This window comes from Phalaenopsis equestris, unplaced genomic scaffold (assembly GCF_001263595.1).
Source record: "Phalaenopsis equestris unplaced genomic scaffold, ASM126359v1 Scaffold000352, whole genome shotgun sequence".
Classification (NCBI taxonomy): domain Eukaryota; kingdom Viridiplantae; phylum Streptophyta; class Magnoliopsida; order Asparagales; family Orchidaceae; genus Phalaenopsis; species Phalaenopsis equestris.
Window position 1 is genome coordinate 324,122 of NW_018164794.1, and position 20,017 is coordinate 344,138.

A 20,017-nucleotide genomic window follows, 5' to 3' on the forward strand; every position below is an offset into this window, starting at 1 on the left:
TCTGACATAGGCATGAATTTAAGTACACCAAAATTATATTCTCCGCCAAATTTTAATGACAAATTATTAGATGTCACGAAATGCAACAAATGACACATTTGAGAGCGATTATATTGAAAAGAGCTTCAAGAACATCATTTTATCGACTAACTCGACCACCGTCTCGATATACACATCACTCAGGCGCTATCCCACCCTGACTTAGAAGATAATATATATTATTTAAAATGTTATGTTAGTTGATTCAATTTGTTCAATTTGTTGAATTAATTTAATTTGTTTCATTTTGGAAATACTTCAATTTGAAAAAAAATTTACCAATTTCGAATTTTCTTAATTCATTTAGCTACTTCAAATATATATTTTTTATTTAATTAACTATTAATTATAATTTATTAATTAATGTAGAAACTAATTTTAATATTTCTTTGTTTATACAATAAATAATAATAATATTTATAATATTATTTAATAAAATTGGCACCCATAAAAAATTTATATACCGATTATTTATAATATTATTTAATAATAATAATAATATATAATTAAAGAAATATGGAGGCATCTACTTGTGCGACTGCCATTTTTTTAAAACATAAATTTGGGTGCTTCAATTACTAGTTTGATTTATTAAGATGATTCTTTATATAATTTAATATTTTTTTTTGAAATAAAGGTAAAATATTATTCTAACGTAAAGTTATATTAGAAGTCCATTAATATACAAATACGTGGAGGTGATTAAAAAAAATCATTTTAATTTAGGAGAATGTTCATGTTATCTCACATTATTTAAATATTATTATGATATTAGAAGTCCATTAATATATAAATACGTGGAGGTGATTAAAAAAAAATCATTTTAACTTAGGAGAATGCTCATGTTATCTCACATTATTTAAATATTATTATGATGGTAGAATGTTATATAAATATCACTACCTTAATAATGTGAAATAAAAAAGTAAAAATATTTTAGGTGTTATTGGGCCGAATCATATGAGATTTTTCCATTTTTTTTGGCCGGTAAAGTATCCTCCCGCTCAGCTCCTCTCTTCCTTTTCCAGCGCCGCCAACTCTGGCTGCGTGCAGTTCTTGGTTCTTAACTCCTACTCCGCTCGTTCTTGGTTCTTGGCATTCGATCTGAATTAAAGCGGAGCATAACTTCGACTCCTACATCCATATTTCTCAGCCATGAGAAGTCTCCGCCCAATATTCAGTCTACCTCTTCGAGTATTTGGCGAACTTCAATGCATTATGTTTTTCTCTGCTCCTCCTAATCGATCAGTTTTCTAACTCGTTTCGCCTATTCTTACTTTGCAGAGGTCCGCTCACTTGGCGGTAAATTACATCAGAGAAGGTCCGCGGAGTTTTTCCCTGTTCTTTAATTTTTGATGATTTTCAGCCGCGGGGTTCTTTGCGGTTAACATGGAAGAAATTGTTACGTTGACATGACAAATGCAGTTATCGGAGTTGAAACATCCCGCCGGTGGTTTGGTGATCACACGGGCTCAAGAAACCCCGCGGAACTCGCGCATGAGATTGAAAAAATCAGAATCGACTTCGAGGATGTCCAACTGTCCATCCTCGACATCCCGCCGGCGCTAAGAAGTATGCCTGCGATGAAACCTGAAGGTCACTTTCAGTTTCTTCACGCTTGTTTGAATCTTGCGTTTGCTCTTCAAGGAGACATCTATTTGTCGTAATTGTATTTCTCCGATTGAAAATGCTTGTACTGCTTCGATTCTTTCGTTTTAATGTTTAGAAAGAAAAGTCCAAGCAACCAAAAACATGCCTAGCGGAGTCGCGTAGGCTAAATATTTTGAATCAAGGGCGAGGCAGCCTCAGCTTAAAATAGCCCTAATCTATTCTTTGTTTTGCTGTTGGTGTTGTTGTTTAAATTTAGATATCTACGTGAATAAGAATCTTAGGCTGGATAGCATCCAAGTGTATGGTTTCGATTACGACTATACACTGGCTCATTACTCCAAGAATCTGCAAAGCTTGACATATGATCTTGCCAAGGAGTTTCTTGTCAGCGAGGTTAGACATCAGCATTCGTATTTTTTTTAAATTTCTCTTAAATTCTTACTCGTCACTCTTCTTATATTCATTTGCTATGGCAGCTAAAGTATCCCAAGAGCTGCTTGCAATTTGAATATGATCCATATTTTCCCGTCAGAGGCCTTTACTTTGACAGGCGGAATGGCTGCCTTATGAAGCTGGACTTTTTTGGGTCAATAGAGCCTGATAGTTGCTTCCTTGGACGTCAGAAGGTAGAAATTGTCAAATGTGAGGCATTGGTTATTTTTCAGCATATTGCTTGTTGTCTCTTTATATTTGTTCTTACTAATATATACGTGGTCTATTTTATGTTTTTTTTTTAATATATTTGAAATCTGTGTTTCTACTTTATACGATTGCTTTTTTATAGCTAGACTTTAAAATAATATTGGCATATCCATATTTACACGCAAAGGGTAAAATTAACGACAATGGTAGCTTGTGTTGTCATGGTAAAGGTGATAGAAAATCTGGTTAGAATCATCTGTAATTTTTTGACTTGTAGATTAGGCTCTGTTCATGCTTCCTTTAACTAAGGTTTGAAAAATCTTGTATTTATTGTACTTTATAGCTCTAATATCTACGAAATAACTTCATTCTCTTACATTGGTCAAATAGCTTAGCAGAGAAGAAATTATAAAGACATATGGTTCAAGACATATTGGCCGAGAACAAGCACGGGAGTTGATAAGCTTGATGGATTTCTTTTGCTTTAGTGAGGTAAGCTTGATATTCTCTTGTTACTTTATTTTTTTGTGTTATGATTAATGCCTTGTGCATTTTTTAGTTTTTCTTAAGAAAAGGTTATCAACCTGCAGCTCTTTGTTTTATTATTTTATTGTTTCTAACATGCAATTCAAGTTGCCTTTTTAATAACTTAAAGGCATAGTTTGTTGTCAGTATGACAATGCATTTTCCCTGCATTGTATTTTGTTCATTTTAGATCCGTAGTTTAAATCTTGTCATTTTTTAGTTTTTATCTTTTACCACGCTATTATCTTCACATATCAAATGTCAGGGTTTTTGAATATGCTAGTTATTTTTCTCTTTGGGGTTTATTCTTGTACGTGGGACTTGTTGAAATCTTACTCAGTTTTTTTTCTTTGAATTTTTAAATTTTAATATTTATTTTTTACACAATGGATGTTATCACTGTGCAATATTGCGAGAAAGGGAATTATAACTACCATTTAGGTATCTCTTGAATCGTATTAGAAAGTAGCAATGGCAATTTTGTTCTAAAAAAAAAAAAAAAAGTCAAAATGCTTGAAATTAAATTTTATTAAATTACAAATTGGTAAGTTATATTGATTTGAATGATGGGCTATAAAAACCATTAATATATAAGCTGGGTCCAATAGAAATGGGAATATTTAAGTTTAATGAGTGTCGAAACTAGGAAGGATAAATCACTTGATGTAAGTTAACAAAAAAAGTAGGTTGCCCAACATGACCTTTTGCTTTCTTTAACACTTGCAAGAGGTACAATATTTTATCTCCTTCAATGGAGGATAGTCAATGATATTAAGGCAATTAGACTTTTGTTAAATTTTATGTTTGATGTGAGTTTTGGTCTCTCGAAACTAGTTGGATTGTGTTTGTCAAACTTTATGGCATGCATATTTACATATTTGCCTTGTTGAATTTTTTTGGCTATCATAAGCCCATGCGGAGCCAAATTTGAACAACACAATCCCTCATTGAAAAGAATAAGTAGTTTTATTTATTTATTTATTTTTTTGTAGAAATTATTAGTTGAAAGTTCCGAGATGACACACAACTCCACCTTATTTGTTTCCTTATTGTAGGGCTGGCGTTATACTCTTCAATGAATTCTAGGCAACAACAACGATTCAATTAGATAGTCAACATGAAACTAACTAGGGTCATACCCCGAAATCCATATCGGGAATGCACATTTAGTTGATAAACATATTACTGACAATTGTCAAAGATTGACATACTGAAGCTAAGTACCATGGTTCAGCCGTCATCTCATTTTTATTTTTGCTTGAGGATGCGAATGAACCGAGCGTTCGACAAACTAATCGTGGCTCATTTTGATTAGAGCTTGTTTATGTTTGTTTAGGAACAAACTTGAATACTTTTTAAAATACTAGATTGTTAACTGACTAAGTTTGAATATATTGTTGCTCGACTTAATAGTACTCGTGAGTAAGATTGCTGAAAGAGCATGAACTAGTTCTATAAGACGCTTGATTAAAGCTAGATATTGATTTTAAATTTAAAATAAATTATAACTAAAATCATAATTTAATTAAAATAAAATTAGGTTGAATTAAATATTAAATTATTATTTCTATATTATTAACTAAACATAATTAAATAACTAATTAAAAACAAATTAAAAAAAATAATTTCATGGTTTAAAGGGAAGCTTCACATTAAGTATTATTTAATGAAATTGCAAGTTTTATGTGAAGTTCACACTAATTATAAAAAAATATTAAAAAAGATAAAAAAAATAGTCGCAAAAAAATTAATAAATCAATCTACACATTTAGACTAATTATAATTTTATCTTCTATTTTTTATTTTATACTTTGTTTTGCTCAAATATCACAAAAGATATATTTTTTTAATAAAAATATACATTAGGATTAAACAAAATTAAAATTAAAATTAAAATAATAAATAATAATATAATGACATTAAAACTTAAAAAGGGTAGTACAGATTATGGGTGAGGGGTTTTTCAATTAAAAAGGAAGGTTTACATACATATCACATATTGTTTATGTATTTACATATGTAACACCTAAATTTTAATTTTTTATATACATTACCACCTTATATGAAACAGTGCATTTCACTTTTTAAAAGTTATAATGGTGATATGAAAGATTTGGGTGGTATAAATGTAAAAAAATAAACTATATATGTTACATATGTAAATACATACGAACTGGGTGATATGTATATAATTGTTACTAAAAAATGGAATAGAGGTCTCATCAGCCATTTATTGCAAAAACATTTAGTTCTACATTGGAATGAGATTTAGTATTATGGTTGTTTAAATGAAAAGACATTGTGAACTTAAACTTGCATTTTTAGTAATTCATGGAAATGCAATTGTGCAGATCTATTATTAAAAGTATTACAACGACAACCTTTTATCCCACTAAGTGGGGATGACAATATGAATGATTTTTCTCCATTGTGTCCTATTGAGTGTCATATTTTTATTTAATTCTAATAAATTAAGAGTATTTTTTATACAACATGCCCATGTCTTTTTAGATCTACATCTACCTTAGCATAAGTTATGTTGAGATTTGTAACGGAGCAACATTATATTATTGATAGAAGGACCCAATTAAATAGACACTACAATGGAAATAAACGAAACAAAATAAAACAAATAGAATTTACATAATGAGAGAATAAAAGCTAATAATAAGTAATAATGATTAGGGATTGTTGTTATAATCTAATAGTCCCCCTAAATTTGAAGCATAGATGTCAGTCATGTTTAACTTGAATTTGAAATCATCGAACAAAGGAGGAAAAAAATTCTTGGTGACGATATCTGCTAGTTGACAATTGAAGGGCACAAAAGGAATACTAATTTCCCCGGACTCAATCATTTCCTTAATGAAGTGTTTGCCAATCTTCACATGTTTGGTTTGATTATGCTAGGCTGGATTGTGAGCAATGCTGATGACGACCTTATTATCACAAAATAATTGTAACGAGATGAAGTTTGACATACGAAGTTCATAGAGCATGATGCATAACCAAAGAGCTTCATAGATCTCCAAGGACATGGACTGAAATTCAGCTTCAACACTGCTCTGAACAACCACATGCTGTTTTTTGCTTTTCTATATGACAAGATTTTCTCATACAAATGAGGAATACCCTGATGTGAAATGTTGATTATGAATGATCCATCCAATTAGCATATGTATAAACAACAATAGACCGAGAGATGTGACGAGAGAAAATAAATCTGAGCTCGATGTATCTTTTAAATAGTGGAGAATCCAATGGACATTTTGGAGATGATGCTCATAGGGGACATGCATGAATTGACTCACTATATCAATTGTATGATATATGTCAGGGCGAGTATGGGCGAGGTATATGAGCTTTCCCACAAGGTGTTAGTATTGAGTCTTATTGATAGACACAACATTGAGAGTGCCATATAATTTTTTCATTGGGATTTATAGGGACAACCATAGGTTTGCACAAAAAGAATGTTGTTCTTTGTCAAAAAATCAACCACCTATTTGCGTTGAGACAAACAAATGTCCCGAGATGACCGGGCCACTTCTATGCATAAGAAATGCCGGAGAGAACCCAAATCCTTCATTTCAAAGGACGTATCAAAAAAGTATTTCAAGGATTCTAATACTTGGAGATAGTTACCTGTAAGAATAATATCATCAATATATATAATAAGGATATCTACCTAAACATTGGAGGAATGCCAAAAAAAGAAAGTGTGATCCATTGAGGCTGAGTAAAAGCACGACACACGACAATCTTTGTGAATTTGTCGAACCAGACCCTTGAGGATTGTTTTAGCCCACAGAGGGACTTTCGTAGCCTCCAAACTTGCCCTTTGGAGACAGTAGAGTCAAGATGAGGAGGGAGAGACATATACACCTCTTCTGTAAGATCTCAATTAAAGAACACATTCTTGACATCTAGCTGAAATAAATTTCAATCTAGATTCACTGCAGGGGACAATATGATCCAAATAGTGTTTAACTTAGTAACTCGACAATGCTGAGAGTATCTTTTTTAGAGCACGGATAGTAAGTGGAGAAAGCTTGCGAGCATCCAATCATGTGATCTGTGACACTTGAATCAATAATCCATGGATAAGAGGAGGAATAAATTGTGAGTTTTAATAAGAATACCTTGTTGGAGGTGAGAGGTTGACGAACCCACAAGAAATTGATTGGCTCCAAGTAGCTTGGTTAATGACTCAATCTAGTTTTTTAGGGTTCAGAGGATTCCAGGATTTTTCGGGTATGAGTCGGTTGAATCGTGGTAGACTCAGATGTTGTCGTGAAACCTTGAATGTTAGTAGCTGGTTTACTGTGAAGTTTCCAACACTCATCCCGAGTGTGGTTGGGTTTGTGACAGTAATCACAAGTGGGGTGATTGGTTCGAGGTGGCATGAATGAGGGCTCAATACTATTTTAGATTAAGGTGGACGATTCAGTTGAAGGAGTAGAAGTGTTGAGCTTGACAAGTCATCGACTTTCTTCCTGACGAATCTCGGTGAAAGCAATACAAGCGGAAGGAAGGGGGTCCCGACCAAGAATACAACCCTGAACTTTGTCAAGGTCTTTGTTAACGCTAGCTAGGAATTGGTACTTGCGATCATTTTCTACAATTTTCTTGAAGAGTGAGATCTGTCAGAGTCTCCCAAGTATAGCCATAGTACATGTCATATTCCATCTATAGCAAAACAATGTCATTAGAGTACTTGGTCACGGTCCTTGACCACTGTTTTGCCTCTCAGATTTTCTTAGACACCACATAGAGTTGGCTGGAGTTTCCTACATTCAATTATATATCACGGACAACCATCCAGAGGGCATGAGTTTAAGGGAGGAACATATATGAACGACCAATCGAAGTCTCCATGGAGTTGATCATCTACAACTTGAACATGAAGCTCTCCACTTCCTAAGGTCATATGCCTGGTCAGTTTTTGCATGTTCACAAATTATAGCATTGAGGTAAGCGAATTTCTCGCGTCCTTTGATGAGCAAAACCACCGCTTGTGACCATTAGAGAAAGTTACTTCCGTTCAGTTTATGGGTTGTAATCAAGAAGCTCATGTTGGTTTCCGGTACTTGGGAAGTTGGAGTTGATCCTCAGGTGTAATCAGGAACATATTCTGAAGGTGGCTTAGTGTTGGAGGAATTTGCTATAATTCCGACTGAGCCAAAGGAGAGGTGGTTGTGATTCTGAGCCATCGACAAATTCCAGTAGGGTCACCGAAAGATAGATACAACTGCAGTAATCCAAACACCTGCAGTGAAGACCGATAAGGAAAATAGCACCTGCTGGAACTGGTAGCTTGCGCTTGTAGAAGGTAGATAGAGGAATCTACAAGGAATCTGCCGAGAGAAGCAGGTATGATTGGGATCTGTAGGGAGAAGCAGGGAATAGCCTCGTTGCAGGGACCATGCTGAAGTTTTCCCGGGAGAAACCACACTGTAGAGGAGAATGCTGCACGAATCTTCTGAGGCGGGCCACGCTGTAGAGGACATAACATTGAATTTTTCTGTTTGCGGGGGGGGGGGGTGGTGGGTGGGCGACAACAAGTTTTTAGTAAATGAGCTCTAGCTTGAGCAATCTTCTATAGGCGACGAAAAGTCAACTGTAGGATGCTAGTTTCATGGACTAATTTTTTTGTTTGCATTCATCCATAATTTGAGAACTTTAACTTATTTAACATTACACTTTGACGTTGGTGTAATGATTGCACACTGTTCTTTGTATTCATGCCATACAAAACGTCAATTTTGGAGGACGCCCTATTATTAAAGTCTTAAAAATTTTTAAATAAAATATTTAATTTCTAAACTATTTGTAATTATTTTGTTTTAGTGATGTTCAATAAATTAGTATTTATATAACTCTAGTTAGCTCAGGTTTTAACTGCTTGATTAGCTCATCGATTGATATGCTCGATTTAATGCTTTGATAAAGCTAAATGAACTGCTTGATTAATAAGCTCAATCTCAGTTTGATAAAGCTAAATGAGCTTATCGATTAATGCTTATTAAAATCGGTCTTGAGCTGAGCTCAAATTGAATTTAAACAATAATAAATTAAAACGAGCTAAGCTCGAATAATAAATTAAAAATTTGAATCGAGCTCGAGCCAAGTTTGAACAAGTTTTTAGTAAATGAGCTCTAGCTTGAGCAATCTTCTATCTAATTCGGCTCGGTTCGTTTTTAGCCTTATTTTTACTCAGCCTCAGTGTTTCTCATTAGGAAAAACTGGTTAGCTTTACTTAATATTCATTTAACAATCAAGCTTAGCAGATTTGCAAGTGCAATCTGGTTGCTCAATGCTTCCTCAATCTGCTGCCACCTTCATCAAATCTTGATGAATATGCAACACTTGTGTAGATTGTGATGCACTACCAATACTTTTTTTTTTGTAAAATGACGACAGGAGTTGAAGAAAGTCCATTTCATGCTTGTGGCAAAATGGAAGGAACTCAATAGGATTCCAACAATACCGCAAAAAACAAAAAGCTGCGTAGATTTTGTAAATTACTATCAAGCCTACCAAAAAGATCAAACATGAATTTACGAAATGTTAAGATGGATTTTGTTGGATTCAATTGTTAGCATGTATTGGTAAGCCCATTCCAAGATGACTGCTTTTGTTGGAGACAAAAAAAATTCCTTTTCCGTCTTTTCTATTTTGACCTAGAAAGGGGTTGCTTATTCTTTGTAATTAAATTTACATGAGAATTTTTGAAGCTTCAATTGTTTTCCTTCTTGGAAAAAATCTCCTTGCCCCCCGTATATCACAATATAATTGTGATCGACTGCTGAGAAGCAATGTCTGTCTCCCTTCATGATCTAATATTCTGAATAGCCGCGATATGAGCTATACGGTCATGAAACAATTACAGTCTACAGGAAAGTCGATGAATCACAACATATAGAAGTTTCATACCACTGTTGATCGAAATTCATTATCGAGATTGCTACATAAAGGAGTTCCGCAACGCTTGTGACCAGAACTCATTATTAGGATTTGCTACCGACTTGAATCCATATTGCGAGAGGCCAACAACAGGATTTGCAGTGCCGAACCAACTAACGAGAATTCAGATTGTGGCTTTTGGAATTCTGCGTGGCTTCCAATAGTCCAAGACATTTACATTTCAAACTTATTTTAATTTCTAAGAGTTTAAATTTTAAAAATCAAGATTCCAATTTATTTTTAAATTTAAATGATCTATATTTTAAATTATTTTACAAGTTCAAAAGTTAGAAACATTAAGTTATTTGCAAGTTCAAGTTCACCAGGAATTTTGGCAGCCTCCTGACGCCATCCCTGCTTAAGGGGGCTACATCGGGGGTGTATGCCTGCAACAATCTATTAGACGAGCTGGTCAATGTTGCAAGACACTGCATCTGAAAAAAATCTTCTAATCCACATGTCTATAAAATGTGGGTGGTTTTCAAGTAACTTGCATGAAAATGATAAAAGCACAATTTCCTTGTGTTTATACCATTGATTGTGTTGCGGCGTTGACAACAAGAAGAAATCGGTGACTTGTTGAATTTCAATATAATAGTTCTTCTCTTCCTTTTTTATTATTCTGTATTTTTTTAATATAATATATAATATATACATATTTTATATTTTATAATAATAATATGTGATTTATGCATTTGGGACTATAGTGAATGGATTCAGGCATAGATACATGCGTGTTCAAATTTCGATTGGGTGCTTGTGCGGTTCAATTAGGGAAGGCAGGGACCGCATCGCTTGAACACGGGGTAAATAAGAATTTTTGAAGGTTTTTGTGTGCTGTGATCTCTTCGTTGCTCTTCACACTAACTTTTTGTCAATATGCACAAGGGAGATACATGGGAGCTCTTAGGGGTTGTTTAGCAACAAATTTAGGCCCAAATTTAACATGGATGTAGGCTAAATCTTGTCATACAGTTATTTTGGATAAAATAAAGCCGCAAATTTGATTAATCTGGATTTCAACGATTTCGATCGTAAATTCCAGATCTAGTAAATCCCATGACTTGGTGGATTTACTAGATTTGATGAAAGAGCTATTGGGATTTAATAGAACTTGCCAAACAGTTTTACTGGATTTATAGGATTTAGTGAATCCATTGCCAAACAATTTTTCGGATTTAACTCATTTAGGATTTAGTAAACCAGATTTATGGGATTTACTAAATCTTAATAACATAAGTCTTAACTTTTGTCAGACAACACCTTAAGGTTTTTGTATACCGTGATCTTGTCGATGTCTCCACAGTTAGCCCTAACAACAAGTAATGAGGAGCAAAAGAGTTTTAGAGGTCTCTGTGTGCAATGATCCTGTTGTCATCTTTACAGATAGCCCTAGCCATTCTTTCCTCGAAGGACTTCTCTACATCTTCGTCCGCAGCGATCCCATGGTGGCTTCTTCAATTAGTCCTAACCGTACATGTGGGTTGGTGTCACACATACAGGGAAGGAAAATAGGAATTTTGGTTGTCCTCGTGTGCAGCGATCATGTCATTGGCTTCTCTTGGCTCCAATCACAAGTGTCATGAGGGTTTCATTCTAGAGACAACACGAAAGAGAGAAAGATGGGTGTTTCAAAGATCTTTGTACGCTACAATCCCTCGTTGTCTTTTCCGCTATCTCTAGTTGCGAATGGCTCGTGAATCACATCCTGAAGAGGAAGAATGAGGGGTGTTTCTAAGTTCTGTATAGTGTCCCGTGCTATTTTGTAGAAATGAAGAAAAAGTAAGGAGATATAAGGATCAACAGGAATAATTAGGAAATCATGAGGCAGGAGTAGTTAGACTCTTTATTTATTTTAATTTAGTTTTTTATTTATTTAAAATATTTTGTTAATTTAGTTTTAACATTCAACACTCACGTACGTGATTAGAGGTTGCATGGGCTCACCTGAGGATTGGAACCTTTTTCTGTACGATTGGTTGATTTTCCCTGGTCTGGGAAGGGCCGGTCCCATCCAATCCTTCCTGGAACATTGTAAGGTTGGGCGTAATCGAAACTTACCAACAATTTTCTGCCAATAAATTCTTGAGATGAAGAGATGTTGATCTTGCAGAGGGTTATTTGTGTAGGCTTCCGTTGTTGTTGCAGTTGTCATCTGATATTGGGGAAAGGAGTGGTACTTAGGGTTCACTCCTCTTTTGTTCCACTTTTTGTATTGTCACTTATAAAACCATGTCCCTGTATTCACCATGGAATGATATGCATTATATTAATAGTGTGCTTGTTGCCAATTTTTTGATGCTATATTTTTCTAAGTTTTCCTTGTGGATGATGTCTAACATGGCTCATTCTGATTCCAGATTTATATTCCTTTAGGTATGTCTTCTTGCAGATGTTGTGCAGCATGTCATGGATGCTCTGTTGGACTATGATGCTTCCTATGTATATGACGATGTTAAACATGCAATCCAGCATGTGCTTGGAAGTGGAATTCTTCATAGAACTCTTCTCTTTTGTTCCACCTTTTGTATTTTCACTTATAAAACCATGTCCCTGTATTCACCATGGAATGATATGCATTATATTAATATTGTGCTTGTTGCCAATTTTTTGATGCTATATTTTTCCAAGTTTTCCTTGTGGATGTTGTCTAAAATGGCTCATTCTGATTCCAAATTTATATTCCTTTAGGTATGTCTTCTTGCAGATGTTGTGCAGCATTTCATAGATGCTCGGTTGGACTATGATGCTTCCTATGTATATGACGATGTTAAACATGCAATTCAGCATGTGCATGGAAGTGTTGGAAGTGGAATTCTTCATAGAACTCTTCTCTTTTGTTCCACCTTTTGTATTTTCACTTATAAAACCATGTCCCTGTATTCACCATGGAATGATATGCATTATATTAATATTATACTTGTTGCCAATTTTTTGATGCTATATTTTTCCAAGTTTTCCTTGTGGATGTTGTCTAAAATGGCTCATTCTGATTCCAAATTTATATTCCTTTAGGTATGTCTTCTTGCAGATGTTGTGCAGCATTTCATAGATGCTCGGTTGGACTATGATGCTTCCTATGTATATGACGATGTTAAACATGCAATTCAGCATGTGCATGGAAGTGGAGTTCTTCATAGAACTATTCTTTCTGATCCCGAGAAGTATTTGATGAAAAATGTAAGCACTTCCCTTCCTCCATAGCTAGTCGAATGAACCAGATTGCCCTCCAGGGATGACAACGATTGGAATTTCTTGTATCCATTTGCAGGATAAAGTACTAAAGTTTCTAACTAAGCTTAAGGAGAAAGGGAAAAAAATATTCTTATTGACCAATTCTCCATATTATTTTGTCAATGGGGGAATGAGGTTCTTATTACAGGTGCTATTCAGTGATTTGTTACTCCTTTTTTAAATTTTCATGCTGCTTGTACTTTGATTTTGTTTATATATTTTCTGCATGCATTGATTTGAGTTCCACGATTTTCTATGAAAAGAATTTAATAAGAGGTAATCTAATTTGATGAAATATATATATTTATTTCTTAATAATGATTATTTTTATACTTATTTTTCTTTTAACCTATTCATTATATGTCTATAAATTGGACCTTACAATTTGGTATGGTAAGCCTTATCTGTTTTAACGCCACTGCTCTACTTTTTGACGTTCCTTTCATTAAGTCGGGCCACTTGAGTGTCCCCATGCCATGAATTGCACGCAATAAGTCTATTATTTTGTCTTTTGCATGTTGCTGCTCGTGACCATGCTTCTGTACATTGTGTATTTGTGTGCGTCAAAGCACGACACATTCTCTTGAGCTTGCATGCTGCAACACTCTTATGCTTGCAGGCTACTGTTGTCTCTGCCTTGCTACTATTTTGGTTGTGCTTTCCTGCTTGCCTGTCTATACTTGAATGCACTCTTATGGCATGTGCACTAGTTGTCCCACTGGTCATATGCGCATCATCATTCATACTCATTGTTATAGTTGTTCCTCATGCCCTAGCTAGCATTTGAACCTCTTATAACAGCTCTCTATCAGCGAGTTCATCTAAAAAAAATATTTTGAAATAATAGCCCTCATTGCATAAACTATCAAGACCTAAACTAATTATGTCCGTTTTCATTCATTTCGGTGTTTCTCAAGGTGTCATGACATATTTTTTATTTTTATTTTTGAGATAACTATACCATGAATCTGTGGTACCAACTCTCCTCTATGGTCGAGGGATTTCAATATTCTCACGACAAGCTGTTTCTTCTTGGATGGAAATGCAGAATTTAATTTAAGGCACATTTAGTGGAATTTGAACCAACAATTGCCTAATCAAAGTTACAGGCAAACTTCATAATCTTAATGAATATTCTTCGAAGAGGAGATGTTAGATGCAAGGACCCATTTTAATTATTGGGAGAAAATGAATGAAGAATCGAAGAAGATGAAGTGACGAGTCGGAAACCAAATAGAGAGGGAGAGGAAATTGAATAGAAGAGGAAGTGAGGGGGATTGGTAAGTTCGCCCTATAAATTGCCCTATAATGGAGGTAGGAAATTATCAGGAGATTCGAACGAAGACGTTGAGGGTTTCACTGTTGTGTTGAGCCACGACATCGATAGAGAGAAGAAGCCAAAGAAGATGCGTCAGTGTCGAGCGGAGGAAGAAGAGACACCGTTGTCGTGCAGATGAGGCGAGTGCGGGAGTTCCCATGCGCTCGATCCTGACGAACGAGTTGCAGAAGAAGAAAAGTAAGAATAGCTGAGCTTGTGCGGGAGGGAGCTAAATCTAGAGCTCTCTCGTGCACAAAGGACCAAAATCGCGTGCAGGGGAGGAGGAAGATTTTTACGCATGGTTTAGGGCTCGATTGAGGTAATTTTTAATGATATTTATTTAAACTGATTTAATAATAAAATTATATATGGATGTATGTATATAATTAAAATGCTCTTTCCAGCTTTCAGGACGCTTGTTTTTGGCTTAGCAACTTGCGCTACTTTTGTTTCAATTTTTATACATGTTCATATGGGGTATACTTCATTTGTTGGGTATACATTTTGTTTGGATACATGTATTTTTGGATTATATTTACCTTTGTTTCATCTTTCTTTCTTTTTTGGGTGGAGTTGTAATGCGGAAGAAGGAACCCCTAGGACTATATTTATTTTCTTTATTTTTAGCGGGGATTCTCTTTTCCTCGCTTATTTTTTAACCGCCTTTGATATTAACGTATAAGGAGCCACGAGTAGCTGTTTATATAAATCACGATGTTGGCTGCGGTCGAGAGCTTTGCTAGGGTTGCCAATGACGATTTCCGTCGCATTTGATTCTGTCGCTCGAAGGAGAGGGCTCGCACATCACCTCTGTTTCGTTGACTCTCGCTGCTCATCCTCTGCTTCGTCCCTACGTTACCACGTCTCTTCGACGCCGTCAGCTCACGTGTCGCGTCTGCATCAATGTCGGCGTCTCACTCGATTTCGTCGCATTTGGCTCGCGTCTACGTCGACTTCGTTGCGTCTGCATCTTTCTATTTCGACTCTGCGTCTCTTCCTGCTCGTTGAACGAAATTCTCATTCTAACTTCTCGGTGTGCTTTTGCGAGGTAAATTCAGACGTGTTCGAAGCGTTAAATGATTGTGGATTTACCCTTGGAACAGACAAAAGGGATGACATCAAACTTTGCGCCGGTGAGATCTCTCCAGAAAATCAGTTTTCAAAATTAAACTACATTTTCAAAACAAAATAATTTTAAAAAAATTAAACAATATTTTCAAAAGAAAACAAAAAAAAGACATAACACATACTTTTGAATTTACGGGAGTCCCTCAGATAAAGTAATCCACAGTTGCTAACGAGATCTTCTCAATTTAAATGAGCTTAACTGCTCGTTTAAACTAAGTAAATTCAAAAGAAAATAGTGATACCGGAACGAGGGAATCGTGAGATTCTAACCGGTCTAACCGGTGTCACCGGTGTCACTCTAATTAACTTTAACACCCTCATAATGCTGGATGACAATAAAATCAAAACCTTGAAACACAACTGGTAAAACCTTTTGAACATTAGACTTTAGGACTGCTATTTCGACGAGGTGCATTTAACCAACTTTGTGGGCAACACGGCAAGGAGCTTGGATCGAGCAACAAGAAAATCTTCTTCAACAATCTCTCTCCTTGTCTAAATAATAATCCATAAGACTTCGAGGTAGCTCGCTCAGCACGACGTAAATTCTCACATCCTCTTTAGGCTCCTGTACAACCATTTTGTGCAGCGTAAGCCCTAACTCGCCTTAGGTTCCGAGGTTGTCGTGTGACACGACCTAAACCCTCTTATCTCTGCGGGCTATTTGCATAATCAGATATTATGCAAATGTAAGTCCCAAATAATAAAATTAGCATGATTAAACACCTAAATAACATCTTCTCAAAAACTCAGTCACACATTAGGCTAGTTTGGGAAGTCTCTGAGGGTTCTATTCAGGATTTGTGACTTCCCCTACCTTCTTCTTTTTTTGGACTCCTGAAGATAACTGTTCCTGCTTGAGCTACTCTCAGTTGCTTTTCCACGTCCTACTGTGAAAACCTAAACCTCGAATTAATGAAGACTAGTACCTCTGATCATTATCGAGAGTTTTCTCAAGCGACTTACATCATTTGTGTTGTAATTAACTATAGGGGTTTGCCTCTACAGGGAACTTAGAACCCAGGTAAAATAAACGCTATTTAATATTTATATTAGATACGAGAACTTGTTGGTCACACATAAAATGTTCGCAGACCAAATTGATGTCACAAATATCTTAGTTTGCAGGATTGGGTCTATCGTCGAGGTATACACTTATCTTTCAGGAAGGGGTAATATATGCGGTATCAGACATGATTATGTAAACTATTAGACTAATGAGATCCATTTAGTCTCGTCTTTCGAAAATTGAAACATACTACTTTTAAAACCCAAACTCACTCATATTGTCCGAGTCATCAGGAAGACGAAACATAAAATTTCATGCAATCGTGGTGAAGACGTGGAGTTCAGAGCATGTTAACAATGATGATTTTAAGAAGATTGATTGTTTTATGAAGCACTCATTTTAAAATATATAAACTAACATAAGAATAATATTAATAATATTATTAAGATAATAATTGTTAAAATAAAGTGATGGTAAATGTTATTGACGCAAAGAGAGATATAAATACCCATTACATGATCTATTAGTAAGAAAAAAAATAAAAAACATGATACAATAAAAAAAGGAAAGGAATAATGAAGAATCCAAGCTAGTAACTCATAATAAACATGAATTAATAATGACTAAAACTAGCCAGTAATAAATATTATAATACTTTCCCTCAAGTTGAAGCATAGATGTCAGTCATGTTTAACTTGAATTTAAAGTCATCGAACAGTGGTGGAGGAATGTTTTTTGTGAGAATATTCTTCTGCTGGCCACCAAATGACACAAACAGAACAAAAATTTTCCTCGAATTTGAGTTTTTTTTAATGAAGTGTATGTCAATCTCAACATGCTTGTTGCGATCGTCTTGGGCCGGGTTGTGAGTAATACTAATGATTGCCTTGTTATCACATAACAACTGTAGGGCAGCAGAGACTTTCATACGTAGTTCGTGGAGCATGATACGTAACTAGAGAGCTTCACAAATTCCAAGGGAAATGGATCAAAATTTGGCTTCCACACTTCTTCGAGTCCACAAACTGCTTCTTGCTTTTCCATGTGACCATGTTTCACGACACAAATGAGCACTCCCCCGAGGTAGTTCTCCTATCATGGATGAACCCGACCTAATCAACGTCTGTGTAAATCACGATAGAATGAGAAATGTGGCGGGAAAAAAACAAACCTGTTTGATGTGCTTTTTAAATAGTGAAGAATTCAGTGGACAACTACGAGGTGGTGCTCATAGGGATCATACATGAATTGACTGACTATCCTAACAACATGACATGTCATGGCTTGTATGGGCAAGATAGATTAGTTTCCCCACATGACGTTGGTTGTGAGTCTTGTTTACAGGAACTACATTGGGAACATCAAGAAGTTTTTCATTAGGATCAATTGGGACAACCACTAGTTTTCACAGGAGAAGATTGTTGTTTGTCAAAAGGTAAATCATATATTGTCTTTGAGATGGGCAAATGCCCTGAGATGACCGAGTAACTTGCATGCTTAAGTGGTACTAGAGAGATCCCAAGTTATTCATTTCAAAGGAATCAATAAGAATACTCTTAAGAGACACTATTGCTGGTGGATAAATACTCGTGAGAACAATATTATCAACATAGACGATAATAATAGCTACCTGGTCGTTGGAGGAATTCATGTAGAAGGGAGTGTGATCCGATTGAGTCTGAGTGAATCCATGACCTACCAACACCTTTGTGAACTTCCAGAACCATGTCCATGGCGATTGCTTCAATCCATAGAGAAACTTTTACAACTTGGCCTTGGAAAACAGTGGAGTCAAAGTCTGAAGAAGAGCCATGTAAATTAAATCTGCAAGATCACCGTTCAGGAATGCATTCTTGACATCAAGGTTGATTAAGGGCCAATCTAGATTTACTGCAAGGGATAATAGGGCTCAAATGGTGTTTAATTTTGCAACTGGAGCAAATGTCTCATCGTAGTTAACTCCGTAGGTCTATGAGTACTCTTTGACGACCAACCGTGCTTTGTTGCGTTCAAAGGATCCATTAGATTTAAACTTGACGCTAAAAATCAATCGACATCCCACTGCTTTCTTGCCTCGAGGAAGATCAACAATATCCTAAGTATGGTTCCGCTAAATGGCATTCATCATCTCCATGACGACAACTTTCCACGCCGGGTCTGCTAAGGCAGTCTCAATAGTAGACGAAAGCTGATGATTGGTCAGGGCCCTAATAATTGCTCTGTAAGTCAATGATAGTTTGCAAAAATAAACATAATTTACTATGTGATAAAAAGAGCATGTCTGATTGTGTATTTCCTTGAAGAACTGACTTCCTCATTTGGAGTAGGAGCAGCGCTGTGGATGTCGTCCAGAGGGGATTCAGGGTCCTGCGAGGGGTTAACGAGCTCCTGAGTAAGTGCATCAAAATGAGTGCATCGAGTGTAGACATGAAGAGTGCGAGGATGTGTTGATGGAACTAAAGGGACATAGGGCTCCTTGGTGGTAGGAGAAGTGGGTGGAACTAAAAGAACAGAGGGTTCCTCAATGGTAGGTGATGTGGGGGGAACATCCACAGGAGTAGGATAAGGAACAATATCCAATAACTCTAGCTCCCCTTCACTGGAGGCTGATTTATTAAAGTAGGAAAAATTTTCAAAAACGGTGAAATCAGTACTCACATAGTACTCAAGACATCGATATCCCTTTTGAGTGGTAGAGTATCCGAGGAAAACAAAATTTATGGACTTGGAATCAGTTTACTTCGAGGTAGGGTCGTGTTCTAAACAAAGGCTGTGCACCCAAAAATTTTTGGATCTAAAGTGGAGAATGTCTGATTGTTAGGAAAACAATATCTCAAGACGACTAAAGGTGTTCAGAAGTTGTGAATTTTTGAGGGAGCTTTATTGATGAGATAAGTGACAGTCATAATGACATTATTTCAGAAAAGTTTTGAGACATTAGATTGAAACATAATGGAGCGAGTAACATTAAATTGATGTCTGTTTTCTCTTTTGATTACCCTATTTTGTTGAGGAGTGTCGGTACATGAGCTATGATGAAGGATGCCCTTACCAAGATTTTTTTTAATATATAGTTAAAAATTCACGACTATTTTCAGTCTGAAGGATTTGATTAAGAGTTTTGAATTGGGTCAAAATGAAGTGGTGGAAGTTTTTGAAAGTGATAACAACATCAAAGTTATCTTTTAAAATATAAACCCATGTCATCCGAGTGTGGTCTTCAATTAAAGTTAGAAACCACTTTTTATTGGTGTAGCTGAGAGTGTGAGAGGGTCTACATAAGTCACTGTTAATAAGAGAGAAAGGAGCGGAATACGTGTAATTGTGGGGTGGATAAGGAACATGATGGTAAATACGATGGCGTTTAGCTAACTGATAGGTTTCACATTTGAAATTAGAAGTATTTTTATGAGTAAACATCAACAAATACAATTTTTTTTATGCTGGAAACTAAGGTGACCCAAATGACAGTGTAACAACGTAATAAGACATTCAATGGATTGAGATAAACTGCAATTACTGGGTAGAGTGTTCTGGTTCTCTAT

General features: G+C 35.6%; 1 protein-coding gene across 1 annotated transcript in view; it reads left to right on the forward strand.

The window, feature by feature from the left end:
* Positions 1-978: 978 nt before the first annotated feature.
* The window catches only part of LOC110026136 (5'-nucleotidase domain-containing protein DDB_G0275467), a 74,057-nt gene continuing 55,018 nt past the window's right edge, over positions 979-20,017 (forward strand). The window contains exons 1-8 of the mRNA XM_020726962.1: positions 979-1,233; positions 1,324-1,360; positions 1,465-1,635; positions 1,907-2,043; positions 2,127-2,276; positions 2,683-2,784; positions 12,799-12,963; positions 13,055-13,165. Coding sequence (XP_020582621.1) covers positions 1,195-1,233; positions 1,324-1,360; positions 1,465-1,635; positions 1,907-2,043; positions 2,127-2,276; positions 2,683-2,784; positions 12,799-12,963; positions 13,055-13,165 — 912 coding nt within the window. The 5' untranslated portion in view covers positions 979-1,194. The remainder of the gene's footprint in view (positions 1,234-1,323; positions 1,361-1,464; positions 1,636-1,906; positions 2,044-2,126; positions 2,277-2,682; positions 2,785-12,798; positions 12,964-13,054; positions 13,166-20,017) is intronic.